Source organism: Equus przewalskii, chromosome 4 (genome assembly GCF_037783145.1).
Source record: "Equus przewalskii isolate Varuska chromosome 4, EquPr2, whole genome shotgun sequence".
Lineage (NCBI taxonomy): Eukaryota > Metazoa > Chordata > Mammalia > Perissodactyla > Equidae > Equus > Equus przewalskii.
In genome coordinates, this window is record NC_091834.1 from 74,349,615 (window position 1) to 74,369,977 (window position 20,363).

At 39.2% G+C, this 20,363-nt stretch overlaps 1 protein-coding gene across 23 annotated transcripts in view; it reads left to right on the forward strand.

The window, feature by feature from the left end:
* ST7 (suppression of tumorigenicity 7) overlaps positions 1 to 20,363 on the forward strand; it is a 257,760-nt gene that overhangs the window by 178,431 nt on the left and 58,966 nt on the right. For all 23 annotated transcript variants that reach the window (XM_070616384.1, XM_070616382.1, XM_070616361.1 and 20 more), the window contains one exon: positions 18,324 to 18,438. In XM_070616384.1, coding sequence (XP_070472485.1) covers positions 18,324 to 18,438 — 115 coding nt within the window. The remainder of the gene's footprint in view (positions 1 to 18,323; positions 18,439 to 20,363) is intronic.

Here is a 20,363-nt window from a genome sequence, read left to right on the forward strand (position 1 = left end):
AAAAAAGGGAGAAGTCAAGGATGGTTCTAAGGATTTTTTTTTTTTTTTGAGGAAGATTAGCCCTGAGCTCACTACTGCCAATCCTCTTCTTTTTTGCTGAGGAAGGCTGGCCCTGAGCTAACATCCATGCCCATCTTGCTCTACTTTATACGTGAGATGCCTACCACAGCATGGCTTTTGCCAAGCAGTGCCATGTCTGGGATCCGAACCCACGAACCCTGGGCTGCCGAGAAGCAGAACGTGTGAACTTAACCGCTGTGCCCCCAGGCTGGCCCCAGGATTATTTTTTTTATTGAATTCATAATAGTTTACAACATTGTGAGATTTCAGTTGTACGTTATTACTTGTCCGTCACCATGTAAGTGCTTCCCTGCACTGCCTGTTCCCACCCCCGGTCCCCTTCCCCTGGTAACCACTGAACTGTTCTCTTTGTTCTAAGGATTTTGCCTTGGAAGGAGAGGAGTTCCTATCAGCTAAGATGTGGAAACCTGCATGTGGAACAGGTTTTTTGGGAAAGGTTAGGAGTTCAGTTTTGAACATGCTATATTTGAGAGAGCAGATAATCATTTTTATCGTAAATAGTGGCTTTCTTGATTGTTTTGTGGGCCATAACAAATTTTTGCTTTGTTGAGGTGAGGAAACCATTAATTAGAGGAAAAATAATGGGACTTCTGGGTTTGATGGAGTCTCTTTTAAAATGTAGATGGTGAGGAACTCCCATTATAGGACAACTCATTTTTAAAATCCTGTGAAGATAGAACCTAATTGATTTCAGAGAAACCAAGACCATAACAGTCTTGCAAAATATATAATGCAGTGGCTTGTATGTGTTTAATTTGCATGTCTATAGATTTTTCTCTTTTTCTTACCAGTTTTACTCAACATTACTTTTCAGGCTGTTCAGTTTTGCTCTGTGTACCTCTAGTGTGTAGTTTGCAGTTTCTAACTGCAGAATCGTATTCCGTATTATGCTCTATTCTATTTTACTTAACCTTTCACTAGTAAGGACGCCCAGGTTGCTTCCAACTTCCCATTAGCCCAGCAGTGCTGCAATGAATATCCTTCTAGGCATGTGAGGAGCTTCCACTAGGGTGTATTTCCAGGAGTGGGATTGCTGGATATTTGGGCATGTGAGTGAGTGATTTCAGTATGTCCTGCCAGCACACACTCCAGGATGGCTGCCTATGAATGTCTAATGCTTATCAGCAATACATGACTGTACCCGTGTATCTCAGAACTAGGCTGTTTTAAGCACTGTATGTATGTTATATGTATTTCAAATTTATTGAATGTAGCTTTTTATAATGCTATTTCATAATTTAAAAAAGTACTCTGTCTAGTTTTTTTTCTCCCTTTTCATTTTGTATTGTTTGCCTCTTTTTACTTCTATTTTCCCTGATTAGTCTTGACAAAAGTATGTCTATTTTATTAATCTTTTAAAAGAACTAGGATGTTGTTTTGATTATTTTCTCAACTTTTTCATCTTTATTCTAGCTTTTTCTGCCTATATTTGTACTATTTTGTTTCTCCTCCTCCTCCTCCTCCCCATCCTCCATCCTCTGTATTTGTGGACTTTTTACCAGTTTCTCAATTTGAACAGTAAGCTCCATTTGATTCTAATTATTTCTTTATTCACTTATATTTTCATTTTCTCCCATATAGTATGTTTTTGCCACCTTGTCATTGATTTATAATTTTTTTTACATTATGCGTAAAGAACATAGATCATATGATATTGATTTGGACAGAGGCTTCCTCTGAGGCCTAGTATGTGGTCAATTTTCACAAATGTTTTATCTGTTTGAAAGGAGTATGTTCCCTGTTGGTTATAAAATTCTATATGTATTTACTAGCTTGAGCTTACTAATCATGTTATTTGAATCTTCTATATCTTAGCTTATTTTGTCTGCTTGGTCTATCAGTTTCTAAGAGGGATATGATAGAATATTTACTTCTAATTGATTATTTACCTGCTTTTTTCCATGTTTGGTTAATTGTTGCTTTATATATTTTGAGGCTGTATTGTTAAATGCATTTATGTTGATGGTTATTCTGTCTTGCTGACATATCATTAAGAGTATATAATGCCCCTCATTTGTCTCTTATATTTTTCTGCCTTGATTTTTTCTTTTTAAATTGTATTAAGATGGTCTATTCTAGCTTATTTCGGTTTGTATTTGCCTGATAGATGTATTTCCAAATTTTATAATCAAGCTTTCTGTAACTTTTTGTAACTTTTTTTTTCTGTAACCATTTGGATCTGTAAAATTTTTGCTGAATATTGTCCTTATTCAGATTTGAGAGTTTTGTACTTTTGTATTTTTCCCATTTATGTTTATTGTCATTATTATTCTGTTTAGGGTCATTTTTCCTGTCTTTCGTATTTTGTATCTTTGTACTTTTCCCTTTTCCTTTCTTCTCTTCCATTGAATAGATCTGCTGGTTCAACATTTAAAAATTCTATTTTATTCTTCTTATGGTCACTACTTACTAAGATCCATACTTATATTTATGTTTCTCAATTAGTTATTAAGCTTATCAATATCTGTATTTTCTTCCCAAATGATAGAGTTAACTTAGCACGTGCCTGCCCCGTCTCTAGACTCACACAGCAACCGTGGAAATTTGTAAGCAGCTTTTCCTTCTCTGAGATGTACAGGGATCACTGATGTCTGAATCTCTGGCTGGGCTGCTTCTGTGACCAGGAGCCAGTGAAGGTGCTGACTTTTAGGGGGAACAGAGAGATAATCACTGGAAACAGACATATCAGCTGACCTGCATCAGAAGGAAAGAGAAACCATAAAGCAGGAAAAGCCAGCAATGCATGTGATGACCAGGGAGGCCAATGAGTTGGGTCTCTTGGGTTTCCTCTTTTAATAATCAATGCAAAAGCATTGAATATATCTTCTTCTAGGACAGTCATCTATCCTGCTTGTTAAGAGCAGATTCCCTGATAGACTTCCCTGTTCTCTATGGACTGGGGACACTACCTTTGTGACTCAAGACTCCACTGGTGCACAAGATACCTTTCTCAGACCTGAGTCTCATTGAGCCCTCTAAATACAAGCTTAGTCTCTAGTAGAGCATCTTGCTCTACTCTCCCATCAGAAAAATTTTTACTGCTTAGGTAGAGTAGATGTAGTTACCACCTCTTTTCCTACTCTCAAGCACCTTTGACTCCTCTCTTTGCTTCACCTTCCACATTCAGTTAACGTGTAAAAGTCCTGTTGACTCTACTGCCAAAATGTGTACACAGTCTGTTCACCTCTTTTCAACTGCACTGCTGTGATCCTCATTCAGGTCACCATTTTCTTTCATCTGACCTATGCAGTTGGTCTCCAGGCTTGCAGTGTTGCCCTTCTAGAGTCCCTTCTGCAGAAAGTAACCAAGTAACTTTCTAAAACTCATAACTTGTCACCTTCCTGCTTAAAAAACTTCAATGATTTATCATTGCATTTAGAATAATATGCAAACCCTTTACAAGGCCTGCGAGACCCTACATGATCTGCTCACTCTTTACTCTTACAAACTCACGTCATGCTGGTATTTTTCTCACTCACCAGGCTGTAGCCACATTAGGCTTGTTTTTGAGTGTGCCAGGCTTGCTTTTTCCTTCCTTAGGGCTTTTGCACAGATACTTCTCTTTGCATGGAATACTCTGCTCCAGATCTTCATGTGGCTGGCTCTTTGTCATTTAAGCTCAGCTAAAATATCATCTTTGAAAGGCTTCCCATGACACCCAGCTGAAGGAGCACTATGCACAAGTACTCACACAAACACACACACACACGCACACTATGGTTCTCAGTCATATTACTGTCTTCTTTTTTATTGCCCTTTGCCTTTGAAATTATTTCACTTATTTGTTTGTTTCCTTTTTACTGTCTTTAGCCCCCACCTCCACTAGAAAGTAAACTCCACAAGGGTAGGAACTTCATCTTGTTCCCTGGCACACGATAGCTACTCCATTAATTGTCATTGAATGGATGGATGGAGGAATGGGATGCCTGGGTGGGGAGTAGACAAGAGCACTTCCCATCCACATCCTACCAAATGCAAAAATAAGAGGACTTAACTAAAAACTTACGAGTGCCACATTAAAAGCTCTTTTCCACCCTGCGTAAATCTTCTGTCTCTTTAGTGAGCACTTGTCTGATTATAGGTTAGACAGTCATTTCATTTCCGTTAAACTCAGAGGGATGAAAAGGGTTGTTCAACCCAACTGTTCTATAGTGAGGTGTTTACTTACATTTGGTTACTGCTCATCAACCCACTCCCGCTCTCTGTCTCTGCCGGCTCCAAATTTGGAGGCTCTCTGGGGCTCTTCTCAGAACAGCTGCAGCTTCCTCAGCTTCTTCTGCTGTGGTTTAATATTAAGTTCCATTTGCAGTTTGTCTTGGAGATATTTGTTAAGATCTCTTGTTCAGCGACTCTCCCAGCCATTCCTCCCACCCCCTTTGTTGTTTTCATCACAGGTATAGATTTGCCTCCTTTTGTACTACTTTCCTGTCATTTCAGTAGGTTTGTGGTAGGGAGAGGAGGTAGATGTGTTTGTTCAGTCTTCCATCTCAATTTCTAAGTCCTTTCCTGAATTCTTTTACTACAATGATGTGGGAAGCATAAAGACTTCTCGAGTAGATGCAGAGTTTATGTGTTAATAAATAACTCTGTCTGGCACACTCATGCATCCCTGATTTCAAGCAAGGAAATTTATTTAGACCCTTCTCTAAAGAATAAGAGTTCATTTTATGCTGCTGCATCTGAGCATATGTCCCTTTCAGAAAGAGAGAAATGTCACTCCTGTCTTGTGTAGTTTCTTTTCTCAATCTTGCCTTCTATCCTTCAGTAATGGAGATACACTCACATTCAAATGCTCTGGGTTTAATTTAATGGGTCCTGGTAGGACAGCCCCAAGTGGATTCTAGGTCCAGTTTGAGAGATTTAAGATGTAGAATTGAGAGAAGTTGGAAACTGATTGGATAAATTTGTTTTTGTTTTTGATGTTACTTTCAGGGCATTGGATATTCTGTGTGAGAGAGAACAAGAAAGAGAAGTTATAGATGACTTCTGGATTTCTTGCTTGGAAAACTGGGGAGACAATGTTGCCATCTTGGGGATTCAGATTGTAGTATAAGTAGCTGGTTTTGGGGGGATGGGAGGATAGGGAGGAATTATTTCAATTTTAGGTATGCTACTTTTGCAGTAACTGTGGGTCATCCGAATGGAAATATCTAGTAGGTGGTGGGATATACAGACCTTGAGCTCAGGAGAGAGACCTAGGCTGGAGGAAGTTCTGGGAATGGTCAGCGTAGAATATGACTAAAGTCATGAACGAGAATGAGCTTGGGAGGAGGTGGGCTAGGAGTATAAAGGGAGTGGTGGAATGGAAATACTAGAGGTTTACTAGGCAGCATCAGCCCAGCAGAGGTTGGAGATAGTTGTATTTTAGTTGTTCCTCCAAACCTCACAGTTGTGTCCTTTAGCCTGAATGTTGGGGCAGAATTGATAGACATCTGGGTTGAGTGGAGGTTAGGTGTTGCTTTGTGAATGAAATAGACAAGGAGTCAGGAACTTGAGGGATTGTCAAGTAAGTGGTAAGGTGATGAGCCATGGGCTCTAGTCTGGAAAGGGGAGGGAAGGAAGGAAAGTAACAAGGGATGATGGATTTGGTCTTTTCTAAAAATAGGTGTGTGTTGAGTGTCTACAAGATGCCAGCCCCAGTTCTAGGCACTAACTACATAGTGGACAACAAGACAGCCAATAATTATGGCTGTAATGGAACAGTTATAATGGAGAGAAGGGACACTGATGATAAAGACAGTTACAGATTATGGTAAGTGCTACAAAGGAACTAAAAAGGCTGCCCTGGTAGAGGATAACTGGAGAGGGACCAATTTAGATAACTGCTCAGGGAAGGTGTTCCCTGGAGGTAACCTTGCTGAGACCTGAGGGGTGAGAGAGAGCCAGCCATGTGAAGATCTGGGGGAAGACATTACAGAGGGAGAGCTAATGCAGAGACTCTGAGACTGGAAGGAGTTTGGCAGGAATGAAAAGGAGGCCAGGGTGAGTGAAGGGAAGGTGGGAATGAGATGGATTTGAAAAGGCTGACAGGAGCTGGGACATTCAGGGCTTTGCAGGAAAAAGTAAGGTGTTTAGATTTCACTGTAAGTACAGTGGGAAGCCATTAAAGTATGTAAAACAGAGGGAGGATTTGATCTTACTAATGTTTTTATAAGATTACTGGGTACATTGTTGAGAATGGATGGCGAAAATGGAAGCAAGGAGTCCATGTAAACAGTTATAATAGTAGTTCAGGCAAGAGCTGCTGAGGGTTTGGGATTGGGGGTGGCAGTGGAGAAGTGAATGGATTTGAGATGTACTTGGACATAGAATCAACAGGATTTGACCACTGGCAAATCCTATTGGCTCTACCTTTAAAATATATACATATTTAGAACCCTACCACTTCCTCCTATGTCCACAGCCATCTCCTTGATATAAACCATCATTATCTCATACTTGGATTATAATGGCATTCCAACTGGTCTTTCTGCCTCGGTGCTTGTCCCCTTGCATCTACTCTTCACAGAGCAGCTAGAACGAACCATTTAAAACATAGGTTTGACCCCGTCATTCTTTGCCTTAGAACCTTCCACTGATCTCTCATCGAACTCAGAATTTAAACTGTAAAAGTGGCCTACAAGGCTCTATATAATCTCACCTTCATTTCTGCTTTGTGTTCACTGTGCTCCAATCACACTGACTTTTTGCTGTTTGTTGAACATCCCAGACTCACCCCCACCTCAAGATCTTTACTTGCTGGAAGGCTTCCCTGGAATACTCCTCTTCCAGATGCTCTCGTGACTTACTCCCTCACCTGCTTCAGTTTCTGCTTAAATGTTGCCTTTGCAGTCCCACCTTCCCTCTCCTGCCTTCACTGTCTGCTCTATTTAAGATTGCATCTGCCTGCATTCCTTAACCCCCTTCCCTGCTTTATTTATTCTCCTTAGAACTGAGCACTACCTGACAGTCTCTCTATATATTTATTTGCTTATTTTCTGTCTCTCTTCACTAGAATGTCATTTTCAGAAAAGCAAGAATTTTTTTATCTGTTTACTACTATATCCCAGTAGAACAGTGCCTGGCACATAGTAGCTTATCAATAACCAGTTGAAAGATGAATTACTGAATGGATTGGATGTGGAAAGAAAGAAATTGTATAATCAAGGAAAACCTACTAGTCCACAGGTTTTTGACCTGAGCAGGCTCGTGATGGTCATGCCATTTATGGAAAAGAGGGTGATTAGGAGATGAACTGGTTTTCAGGATGAAGCAAGGATTCTGTTTTGACCATGTTAAGTTTGAGATGCCTATTTTACCTCCAGGTGGAGATTTCTGGAAGGCAATTGGATGTGTGCCTGGAACTCAGGAGTGAGGAGTTTGGGAGTTATCAACATATGTGTAGGATTTAAAGCCATGGTATGAGTGAGATCATGTATGTAGAGATGTAGATAGAGAAGGAAGAAAGTTAAGGAGTGAGCCCCAGTGGTCTCCAACATTGACAGGCTGGGTAGAGGAGAACCATCCAGTGGCTTCTGCGAAGGAGCATGTGGAAAGGTGGGAGGAAAACCAAGAGAGTGTGATATCATAGAAGCTAAAAGAAGAAAAAAAGAGTAATGAGAGTGGCCTGAGAAAGATAAGGACAAAAAAGTTAGTGGACAGGATAAGGCACTGGTGGTCTTGTTGAAATTGAAGACATTTAGTGTGAGTAATGGTGTAAGATAGCTGGAGATCGGTACAGTATGGTCAGAGAGTTGCATATTTTAGATGGAGCACATCTAGATGCCAGGGTCTGGAGTTTGGCTATGACCTTGAGTTACTTAATTGCAGTGGAGGGACAGTCTTTTCTTTGAGACAGTAAAACAGTTGAAGTCTAGGATATTAGATGAGATGTTTACGTGGACTGTAATCATCCACACTGAAGGTAGGACTTGAGGTAAGAATCTGGAGCCAGGTTCCAAAATCTTCAGTGTGTGGGAGTCTGTTTCCTGGTAGAAAACATGATCAAAGGATGGTGGCGGGTGCTGGAGCATTATGGCATGAGCTTCAGAGGAGCAGGAACTGCTGCCTAAGGGCTGAGTGGTAATGGTCTAGATGTGCTTTGGGGAACTAGCAGCCAGCACTACAACCTGCCTGGTAGACACAGGTTTTGGAGGGGAAGTTAACAGCTGCAACAGAATCAGTGAACTCAGACTTGTGTTCTGTAAATAGCTTATGGATGTTTTGGGGAATTTGTATATCATGGACTCAGGTTCCAAGAGGGTAGAGCAGAAAGACTTGGGGAGGAAAGAGAACACTGGAAGGTAAAGTGATTATAGTGCAGTGTAGGGATGAATGTCAGAGGTTGAAGTACTGACCTGCATGTTGCTATGAAAGAATCTTTCATGATAGTTGACTTTCAGCGTGAGCCTGTTGTGAGATGCTTGCCAGGGTGAGTGTTAACTATGCCCCAGATAACCAAATGAGTTAATCTCTTGAATAGAGTTATTTACCATTACCCATGTGAATGTGGAACAGTGTCTGCCAAACACAGTTAGTTATTGTGGTTTTGGAATAAAAAGTCTTTTCTGACAGTAATTCTTGGCCGGTATGTTGAGCTGCTCATTGAGGCCACTCCTGGAACAGGAGAGCAATGCCATGTCATCACAGAGGGAAGGATGCTTATTGTCTTGTTTTCCTTTACTAGGCCTGCTTCCAAGCCATTTGAAATATGCATCAAATTGTTCAGATTTGTTCATGATCTCTGGGCTAGGGCACAGCCCTATTTGAAGCTGTTTAAGCTAATAAAGAAAATGTTTTACTCAAAGTGTTACCTGTCAGTTTTAAGGAGACTATAAATCATTCTTTTCCCCAAGACAGGCTGAGTCTTCTCATCCTGACTTCTTCCCTGTCCTCTTCCCCAACTTCCCCCTTGGGGCTCTTGAAACTGCAATTCCCCAGAGAGTGTAAAGTGGGAAAACTTTACACAGATAATAGCATAGATAAAATAATGGTGCAATGAGACCCTTGCCTTTGGAAAGAAAAATTCTTAGGCGTCTCGAGGTGAGGTAAAGGATTGTCACTGACGAGCGGAGAGGTTGAAGAAGAGATTCTTTGAAGTTTCCTAAGTTCTGACTGGAGTTGTGCTTGTTTTATCTTTGATTGAGGAACAAATGGAAGAGCAAGTTTTAAACTGAAAATATTTTTGTTAGGATCAGTAGAAATGCAAAGCTTGTCTCGTTCACTAGAAATTTTTAAGAAAAATTTCCCTTTCTGGAATGAAGTGAGCATAATTTTGACAAGAAAAGTAGATAATTATTGAAGTAAGCTTCCAGCCTTCTGAGTCTTTGGGCAACACCAAGCTGTCATTGGGTGATTCACCATCATGCCCACAACCGTCACTCCTCTCGTCAGTTCTCAGTGGTGGTGTATTTACATCATGTGCTCAGTTCAATGAAGACCTGTTTAACTGGTGATTTACCTGACTGTCCATGCGGGTCATGTATTGATAATGTTAGATCAATGATCTTTTCAAGATGTGGCTTACTATTTTCCTGTAGATTAGCTCTGAAAATGACATTTTCTTATTAATGTGCGTTTAAGCCTCTCAGGACTGCATTTTACAGCGGTCTGTGTAAATGGAACTCTCATGGGCCTCTGAGGACTCTGGTAAACAATTCATTCTTTCCTTTCATGGCCCTTAGTGTCAGTAAAATTCACTGACAAAATAATAACCATGCAAAACAGAATGTCTTTTCTATTTTCTGTTTATGCCTTTATTTGAAACTGTAATTAAATAATGTCAAACTTGCAACTATAACAAAATAGTATCTGCTGTTTGAATGTAATCCAGGCCAAATTCTATACACTTTAATTAGGCCAGGCTTGCGTTGACCTCAGTAGGAATCTGGCTGAGGATCTCTTTTAATTACCTCTGCTTTAAAATATGTAAGAATTTTCACGTCGCTTTTCTCACTCAAGGAGCAATGCATGGATAGCTAAACTAATAAAATGTTTAAGTAGATACAAATCAGACTTGAAAGTTTAAACTGTTGTTTTCATCCTGTAAGTCAGCTGAGAAAAAGCATACAGACTGTAGTTCTAAATTATGTCCGTAGAGTATTTCAAATCCAGTGAATTAACTCTCCTTTTTTTTCTTATTTGAGCTCATAAATGTTAACCTCAGAAGTGCCTCAAATTCTTCCATTGAAATAAACTTGAACTGACAATAGCCAGATGATGTAAAATTGAAACTGAAATTTTATCCTTGGCCCATCCCATGTTCTTCCCCATAGGTATTAGAGGAATTATAGGAGAGTTAGTATTTTCATTGTATGTGAGCTGTAATATTTGGGCAAAACAGGGCATATAAATTTCTTACTGCCAGGAGAAAGCAATTACCAGCATGGAGGAGATAGTTGGCAATAAATAAACAGAACTATGCTAGATAGTGGACGAGTTTAAAGATTTATTTAGAATGACTTAGCTTATAGAGAACAGGCCTTTATATTTATCATATATGCCTTCATTCAAGTTTCTTAATAGAAAGGCTAATTATGTCACCAAGCCATGTTTTTTATATTTTAAAATAAATTGGGATATGCTATGTTGTACAACTAAAACCAAAAAGGAATCTAATCTCACAAAGCAAAATAAATAGCACTTTGAAAATGCAGTATTCCTCTCCTGACATTATGTAAGAATAATGGCTAGAGTTTTTCAAGCCCCTATATTGTGTCTGGGTGTGCTGTGAACCAGCTGTTACCTTTGTCTTGTAGATGAGAGAAATCAGCTCACCTGGTGCTAAGAAACTCCAGTGTCCCAGGATGGGAACCCAGATCTATCTGATTCCTAAGGCAGTGGTGCTCTTGACTTCTATCATGTGCCACCTCTCCCATGATGCACTCTTTCTAGGAGCCCCACTGCCATGTCCAATGCCTTCTCTTTTATTTTGAAACAATGTGTCATGGGAATCTTTGTGGTTCTGGAAAGGAAACAAGAAGGAATTTTATGACAGAAGAATTTTCTTATTAGATAGTCTTGTCTAAGCCTAACCCCAACCCCAACCCTGATGCTAAGACTTGGGAAGGAACTTACCTTATAGTCAGTTTAACTCTGAAGCATCCTTCAAGAGGAAATAATAATTCTTATAATTCCCCATACCACATCAGTCAGTGAAACTACTCTCTGGAACTCAGAGGAGAATTAACTGAAACTCTAAGCTGTGGTTCATCTGAGATTAGCAATTATTATCTTGATTTCATTATAGAATCCAAGTGCAGTGTATTAGAATTAGTATATTAGAATTGAGGAAATTCTCTAAATGTTTTTTAGCCAGACATTGACCTTTTTTTAGACTCTAGCAATACTTTAAGGAGGTACAAAGTCAAACCCACAATGGGAAGAAATATTTTTGCCTTGAAAGGCAATTAGAAAATAGGAAAACGGGCTGGCCTGGTGGCACAGCAGTTACGTTTGCACACTCCACTTTGGCAGCCCAGGGTTCGCTGGTTTGGATCCTGGGTGTGGACCTATGCACCACTTATCAAGCCATAATGTGGCATGTGTCCCATGTATAAAGTAGAGGCAGATAGGCATCGATGGTAGCTCAGGACCAATCTTCCTCAGCAAAAAAAAAAAAAAAAAAAAAAAGGATTGAAAAGGATTGGTGGCTGATGTAGCTCAGGGCTAATCTTCCTCAAAAAAAAAAAAAGAAAGAAAGAAAAGAAAATAGGAAAACAAATCAAAGTCCTAAGTGATGAAAATTGAACTCTTCATGACTTGAGGAATTACAACTAACAGACTTCCTTTGATTGAGGAAGCAACTTTAAAAATACGAAGGAAAAAAAAGAATAATAATATTAAAAAGAACCATACTACCCCAAACTAATTATAAATAATAATAAATAGTAATAGATTAATAATTAAAAATTTTTGTCATCTTTGTTCACCTTCTTTTCTGAATAGAAATAAAACTAAAGCTATAGACCCCATGTGAACACCACTCACACCATTCACCTTCTCTGAGGCACCAGCAAGTTTGTTTTTTCAGTTTGCTTTCGTACATTTCCATAATATATACCCATAAACGACATGAGGAATTGTTTTGTGTGCATTTACAAATTAAATTAAATGGTATATTCTACAGCATATTTCTCTACAGAGTGTTTCTTCACTCAAAACTGCTTGATATTTGTCTACATTAAGATTTATTAAGCTTAACTCATTCCTTTTGCCTGAGGAATAGCATTTGCCATACGAGTATTCCCCATTTGATCTACCCATTCCACTCTTTCTGAGAGTGCTCCCCATCCTGTGTGAATGTCCCAGTGTGTGACACCTCGGAAACTTGTGTGAATGGTCTCTAGGGAACGGAGCTGGAAGAGGAAGTATTGCGTTGTAGGGCAGGCCTTTTTTCATTTTACTATGGTCTGCCAAACCAGCTGTGTGTGAGAGATGTTACATTTTTCAGGTGTAATATCACCATGAAACTCTTTATATGAAGACCTTTTGTTTTTTTAAATTTATTCCTGTTAACCAGGGGTTGGCAGACTAAGGCTTGCGGGCCGTATCTGGTTTCCTGTCTGTTTTTGTGAGTAAAGTTTTATTGGAACATAGCCTAAGTCATTCATTTACGTACTGTCCACAGCTACTTTCATACTACAGTGTCAGAGTTGAGTAGTTGCAACAGAGGCCATATGGCTCACAAAGCCCAAAATATTTGCTCTCTGGCTCTTTAAAGAAAAAATTTGCTGACCCTTGTAATAAGAATATTGCCTGTTATGATTCTGTTTAATTCTTTTTCATTCTGCTTTTTAAATTATCTGATATTCAGCCACATAAATAAACAAGATGATTTCAGAATGTGATAGAAGCAGTAGGAAATGGTGATGTGAGTGTGGTGAAGACATAGATAGGGTGGTAGAGAGAGTCTGAGAAGATGCCATGTGAGCTGAGACCCAGGAGATGAGGGAACCTAGGCTCAGCGGGGTTAAGTAAATTGTGCAAAGTCACCCAGGTAGTAAGTGGTAGAGGTAGGATTTAAACTCAGGACTAACTCCAAATCGAGGGCTCTTTCCTCTGTAATACAGCTGTCTTCATATATTCATGTAAACACAATACAACACAGGTTCGTAAGTGTTGTAGCAGAGAAGCATAAGCAGAATGGATTTGTTCTCCTGGACTTGGCAGACCAGAGATGGGGGTTCTGATGTGTTGAAATTTGGAATGATTACTGATGACTGGGTTTGAATCATAGTCCCAGCACTAGCTTTGGCTGAATCACTTAAATTTGCAGGTTCATTGTTATTTGGTGGAGCAGGGGTGGGAGGGAGCTCGTCTGTAAACTGAGGAGGGTGTTTGGATGATCTCCATGGGCTCTTCTGGCTCTCACTTTCCATGAGGCTGTGACTTTAGGAGGTGGCATTTGATTTGGGCTGTGGAGTGTGGGGTGATTTTGACAGGCTGCCTTGTAAATGAAGGGAAAAGGTATTCCAGGTGGTGAGAACAGTTTGAGCAGAAACACAGTGGCTAGTAACTGTAGAAAGAATTCTGGGAATGGTATATAATAGTCTGGTCTGACAAGGCTAGAGTTTAATCCTGTAGAAGACAGGAGAGGCAAGAGACGTCTGGCACTGAGCTGAGAGAGGGCCTGAGAGTTAGGCTTAGTTGCTGGAAAGTTTTTCCCTGAAATTACAGGATTTGAAAGGTCCTGGGTCTTTTCTTGAGCATGCCTGTTCAGCAACCAACCTCTCCATATGAACAGTTCCAGTGATGGAGACTTCTCTAGACCATTTAATCCATTTACAGACAGCTGTAAGTGTAGGAAAATTCTTCCATACATTGAATCAAATCTTATGGGTTCTAGCTATATCTTTTCCAAAATGTAGATAATAGAAAGTCATTGGAAGATTTTAAAGGGTAGAGGAACATGTTCAGGGATATGTAACCCAGGGAACTGAAGTAGGCCTGTTGCAGCACACATATAATATGTACCCCAAGGAAGAGAACTTTAAAGAGCCTTTGAAATGCATGCATTCATGAAGTATGTATTGAGCACCTGTGATGAGTCAGAGAGTGACCAAGAATCTATCGATAGGACAGAGTTCCTGCCCTCACATTCTTCCCAGGCCCTTGGGGAGGATGGACCAGTAGACCATTCTGACAAGTGCTCTGAGAGTTCAGGGCAGGAGTACTTAACCTGGCAGAAGGAGGATAAGAGACCGGGAGTCAAAGGGCAGATAAGAGTTCCTGGAAGTTGAGGAGCTGGCCAGATTGCCCAAGGAGGCATAAGGGAGAATACTTCAGGGAGGGGGAGCATGGAGCTAGAAACACAAGTGAATGTGGCCTATTTAAGGGACTGAAAGCTGTTCTATGGCGGGAGCATGGTGTGTGTAGTGCAGTGGCTAGAAATGATGCTGGCACAGTAGACAGGGACTGGTCATGAGGGGCTGTGTTTGCCATCCTAAGGATTTTATATCCCGAATTTGATGAGAAGTCAATATTCTTAAAAATAGTTTTTTCTACTCCATTTATAGAATGTACATATACTCCTTTTAAAAATATTAGAACATATTGAAAATACAAAGGAAGAAATAAAAATCACTTTTAATCTCACTAACCGAAAATAACCACTGTTAAAACCTTTTGGTATATTTCTAACCAACTGTGTTTTCTGTGCATAGATACAGAAGAAAAGCATGACCTTATTGTAAAATATAGTTTGTATCCTGCTTTTTCTAATGTAACATTATGTGTCAGCATTTCCCAGGCCATGCCATTAAAAATTATTTCAGAATTTGACTACCAGTGACTACTTAGAATATCCCAAAAGATGACTGTATTTTATGCTTAAATGCCTCATAATGGGTTAAAATTTAAGTTGCTTGCAATTTTCACCATTATAAATAATGTTGTGATAAACAGTCTTGTTTGTGAATTTGTATTCACTTTTGCCTATTTCCTTGAGATAGATCCAGCAATGTCAGTGGTTGCCTTTTAAGCAGGAGTATGATGGACTCAAGTGTATGTATTTGAAAAGCCATTAAGACTGCAGCGTGAAAGGTGGACTGGAAAGAGGTGATCCAGAGGGAAGCAGAACAAATATGTTATTTGAGCAATATAGACCAAGTATGAGGGCATAAGCTAAACTACTGGCCATAAGGTCAGAGAAAAGAGGAAACAGTAATGATTGTTAAGGTGTTTACTTGTTTGTTCTTTATTTGTTTGTTTGCATAACAGAGCTTCCTGCAAACTTGATGAAAGCTATGGGCACTTTTATATGTTAGTAATTCAGGGGTTTGGGGACCTCTCAGTTGGCTGCCGTGGGTAGGATGAAGAGGGTAACAGGAGTTAATGGTTCTTTTCTCTGAGATAGGAAATACTAAGGGGGAAGAACAGATTTGAAGGGTTGGCTTGGGGGTGGGAAATTTATGAGCCCAGGATTAGGTGTATTAGATAAAATTGTTAAGGAGATAGTTTATGAATTGATCTAATACCCTAGGAGAGAGGTCAGAGCAGGGTGTGAGGATGTGGGAGCCATCCTCACAAAGATCCACCAGTGGTACCGAGACCTTGGACATGAAAGTCGCCTTAGAGATCAGAGTGTTTATGAGAAGAGCCATTGGGATGGAACTGAGGAGACTGCTTACTCCTAAATAGGAGACAAGGGGGAAACTAGAGAAGGAGCTAGGAGAGAAGTATGAAGAAAACCAGAAGAGAATGGTGCTGAAGAAGCCAAGAGAGACAAGAGTTTCAAGGAGAAAGTCATCAAACTGTCAAATGTTGCAGAGGTCAAGCAAGAAAAGGACTGGAGGGTATCCATGGGAACAATTTAAGTCACCTGAAATGTGGAATGAGCAGATTCAGAGGAATTGTGCGGCTGGAAGCCAGATTGTAGCTGTGTGGTGAGGAGTAACAGGAGCCAAGGGAGTAGAGTGTTGATGGCTTTTTCTAAGATAGCTTGTTGTGAAGGGCTGGAGAGGGCAAGACAATAGCTGGAGTATGATGGGGCCCAGGGAGGTTCACTTTTTCTTCTTGTTTATATTAAACAAGGAGAGCTAAATTTCCACATTGTCATATGACTTTGATTACCTCTCTAACATTTGCTGTTTGCCATGTTTAAAATCCTTTTGTTGGTGATTATGTTTTTGGACACGGTATACTCTGTCCAAGCTTCCAATGTAAGCACTGCTGCCCAAACTCCTAGCATCTTACTTCAATTCTGTTTAAACAAGACGAGACCCCTGTGTTTGCACACATAATCTCATTGAATTTTAATAAGACTCCCCTCTCAGTTTTTAAGCTTCAGCATACTACTATTTAGTATTGCAGTTTTAAAATTACAGAATATGGCTTGTGTCCTTAAGTTTGACCTTTACCTGAAGAATTGGTCAAAAATGGTAAATGTTTAAATGTTACAGTTTAGAGAATGTCTTTATTGTGTTGCCAAATGCTGAATGACAGAGAGCTTTAATTCTAACAAGCTCTAATTAGAAAGAGAAAAAAAAATCAAAGGGTGATGTCAACCAGAATCAAAGTGAACCAGAACAAGAAATGCTTTTATTGGTTACAGAACATCAAAATTTGTAGTATAGTCTTATTCACTTCCTTTACTAGCAATGAAAATACTGCAGGCTGTCTCTAGGGGGTTCGGTCTTATTAAACACATAATCATTTTGATAGGTGTTTTTCATTGGTAATATGATGCTCTTTGGGGCTGCAGAAAATTATTTATTTTTAGAGATATGCTAAATGATTCTTGGCTTTAAAAAACAAAACAATATGGCAAATGTTTCTAATGTAGGAAGAAGTGGATAGTCAATGCTGTGTGTCCACTGGTTTCTTGCTTAATGGTGAATTAGCCTGTTTTTGAGTATTAAATTAGTCTATTTTTGAGTAGTATTTCTCTCAGCACAATTGCTTTAAAGATGTTGACATCAAAAGAAGAGTTCTCACTTTTTTAGAGGTCATTATATTATAATGCAAAACAGTTATCCATGTAGGAAATTAAATAGAGGATGTTTACATCAATAGATATACACACAATACATATACACATATACGTGTATACACGTGTATATATATGAGATTTTGCTTATACATGTATACACCTATATATCCATGAATGTGTGGGTGTATGTGTGCATATGTATATGTATGTATGTATGTACATAAGATTTTGCTTTATAAAGAACCTGGTTATCTTTCAGATGAGATTTACCCTTCTCTAAAATGAGATTTTGCTCTGAAATTCTTGGTCCTTTCTTCTTTTCTTTGCTTTCCAGGGAACTTCAATATTATATCTTTTAATTCCCTTTGAATCTGTCTTCCTCCTCATCCTGTCTAGAACCTTTAGGCCCTTCCTTTAATAATTCTTTCCCCACGCTAGTCAACTCTCTTGCCCTTTGACTTTTCATTGAATCTAATTCAATCTTCTCAGGCTCAACCTAATCATTTGACATCTTTGCTACTGCACCTGGGCTGCTGAGCACTATTTGCTAAAACTTGACAAACATGCCACTTGCAGCCTCCGTGAATTCATAGTCTTCAATTTGTTAGGTCCTCAAGATGGCCTTAGCAGTCCTTGATAGTTTCCCTAACCAGTTTTCACCTTTGTGGCTATTCTACAATTTTCACTCCCATCTTCAAACTTCCTCCCTGCCACCTATTCCCTCAGTTGCAGAAAATGATCTTGACTCTTGTTTTACTAAGACCGCCAGGGAGGAATTCCTGAACATCCACTTCCTTTCCACCACTTTCTATCTACCTACAAACTTTCGAAGCCTCTATCACCTTCTAGTTATTTTCCTACTTTTTCTCCTTAACTTTGTCACCAGGCTGCTCAGAAGAGTAGTCCCTACTTGTTTACCCTTCTATTCTCTGGCATCCATCCAAACTGCTCTTGATGAAGTTCAACTGTTAACACAAATGAGAGAGTTTCCAACCTTTATCGTATTTGGCCTTTATGGCATTTTAACGTTATTGAACATTACGTCTAAGCATCTTCCTCGGTTTTTATGAACCACCTCTTTTTTGGATTTTCTCCCACCTTAGCTTCTCACAAATTCAAAGTTGCCATTTTTTCAAAATAGTAGGAAAAAATTTAAGCATTTAATGCTTTACAAAATAATAATAGGTGTGAATGCTTATAATTCAGTATTAACTATACTCTTGAAAATTATATTATACTTTCATATTACATAAATGTTGCAATTCAGTGTTAGTTATACTTTTAGAAAAATAAGAAATATGTACTAATTGTTCCTTGGTTTCTTCTTTCCTAGTTAATGAAGGAGTTCCCCTTGCTGAGCATGTTCAACATCCATGAAAATCTTTTAGAAGCCCTTCTGGAACTACAAGCATATGCTGATGTTCAGGCAGTCTTAGCAAAGTATGATGGTAAGTCCTTGGGTATTTTTATCTACTTGAGTATTCCTCTCTTCTTGATGTATTTCAATCATTAGATTGGAAGGATCATTTCAAATAGCACAGCAGTTTGATAACTATCCTCTTACAGAATTTTCACCTACAGTTTTGTGATGGCATTTTATAGAATCTCATAATTTCATGGTTAGTAGGGGCCAGAAATGTCAAGTGGCCTGTGCTGCATTTTTCTCTTTTCCACCCAACAAGGTACCCTCACCCTCTCCCTGTCAACAAGAGTTACACATGCTCTGCATTATTACTTCTGTGGTCAGGAATCATTCAGAACCTCTGCAGGCAGCACGTAGCCTGTAGGGACCGTGCTGACTGTTCGAGCCACTGCTGTGACCCTACATTGGTTGACTGTGACCATTAACTGTTGGTTGTGTTGATCCTTTGAAACAATATAGAACAGCTAGTAGCCCTTGCTACACCTCTTGTAACAGCTCAGTAAATATTTGAAGATAAAATCATGCCCCTTTCATCTCAGGTCTTCTCCTCATTAGCAGGATATTCTCATTTCTTTACATGAGGGACTTTGAAGTCCGTTTGCCATTCTGGTTACTCACCCATGAGCTTATTCTATTTTACCTGTTCTTAATAAACCAGAGAAATAAACTGGCATCCTAGAGATTTGAAAACACTTCTACTCATATTGCCATTATCCGTGAATTCACTATTTGACTAATTGTACAAAAATTATCCACATCAGTGCATGCCATGACCTAGCTACTGGAATCTCTGCAGAACTGCATACTCTTCTGCCTTACTTTATTAATTCTCTCCCCAAAATAAACATGTTTGTTTGTAAAATGAATGTTAGGGAGTGATTACTTATATTACATTTTTTACTTTATAAAATATTCATTCTTTAGTAAGCATCTTTAGTGCATTTAAAGAATTATTCATTTCGGGAATTTCCAGGAATTCATCAGACATATAGAGGAAACTATACTATCTGGGTGTGATTTTTGACCCACAATTCTTCCTAAGGAATCTTTGAAATAGGTTGGCGTTGTTACCCCCTACAGTTAGGGGAAGTGAGGCATTGTGAGACTGTTTTTTTTTATTTTGTTGTTAATTCTTGCTCAAATTGATGGAAACTAAAAGCTTTCAGCCAGTGATGGCATCACTTGGCTTGTGCAAACATGAGCACCCTATGTGACAAGATATATGCTACCTAGTATGGAACTGATTTTAGAAAGAGAGAAAAGTATTTGTAGTTCACTTTATAGTAAACAAAATAAGAACTATTTGGCTTTCATGTCAGCTGACTTTTGTTTTCTGTTTATATGTTAGAATCTCACTGTTTGGCTGACTTTGGGAGTCTAAGTCATGAGGCTACCTCATAAGCAAAATGCTCATACATTGAGGGTCTTTTGGTACCAAAGGAACCCAGTACCATGCACATGGGTTCAGGTGGCCATGCACTTTTCCAAATGCCACCCTGTAGCCATTAATGCCATAGCAAGCTTCTAATGTTTTCATCCCCAGTGCTGAACTGTACCCAACCTGATACATCAAGGCTTAAGAAAAAGGATTAACCAATAGAGCTTTTGGGATCTCAAGTCCCATAAGTCTCCTGTCATGAATATCTCATTCATTACAGAAATAATCAGCTTTGTATAAGACTGATTGTAAAATAAAGAAATGAACGAATTTTGGAGCTTTCCGCCATCTCAGTCTATCCCATTGCATAGCCTCTGTTCCATAACAACTGAAAGTTGATTTATTAGATTCTGATAATATATGTTTGCGTTATTTGTTACAATAGTCTGTCCCACCCTCCACTAAAACTTGGCTTGCACTTTGCAAATTCCTTTGTTGCAAATGAATAAACTCACCATACCAAGGCCCTTGTGTTGAGCTTTGTTTATGTTGTACACCTGGCAACAGAGATG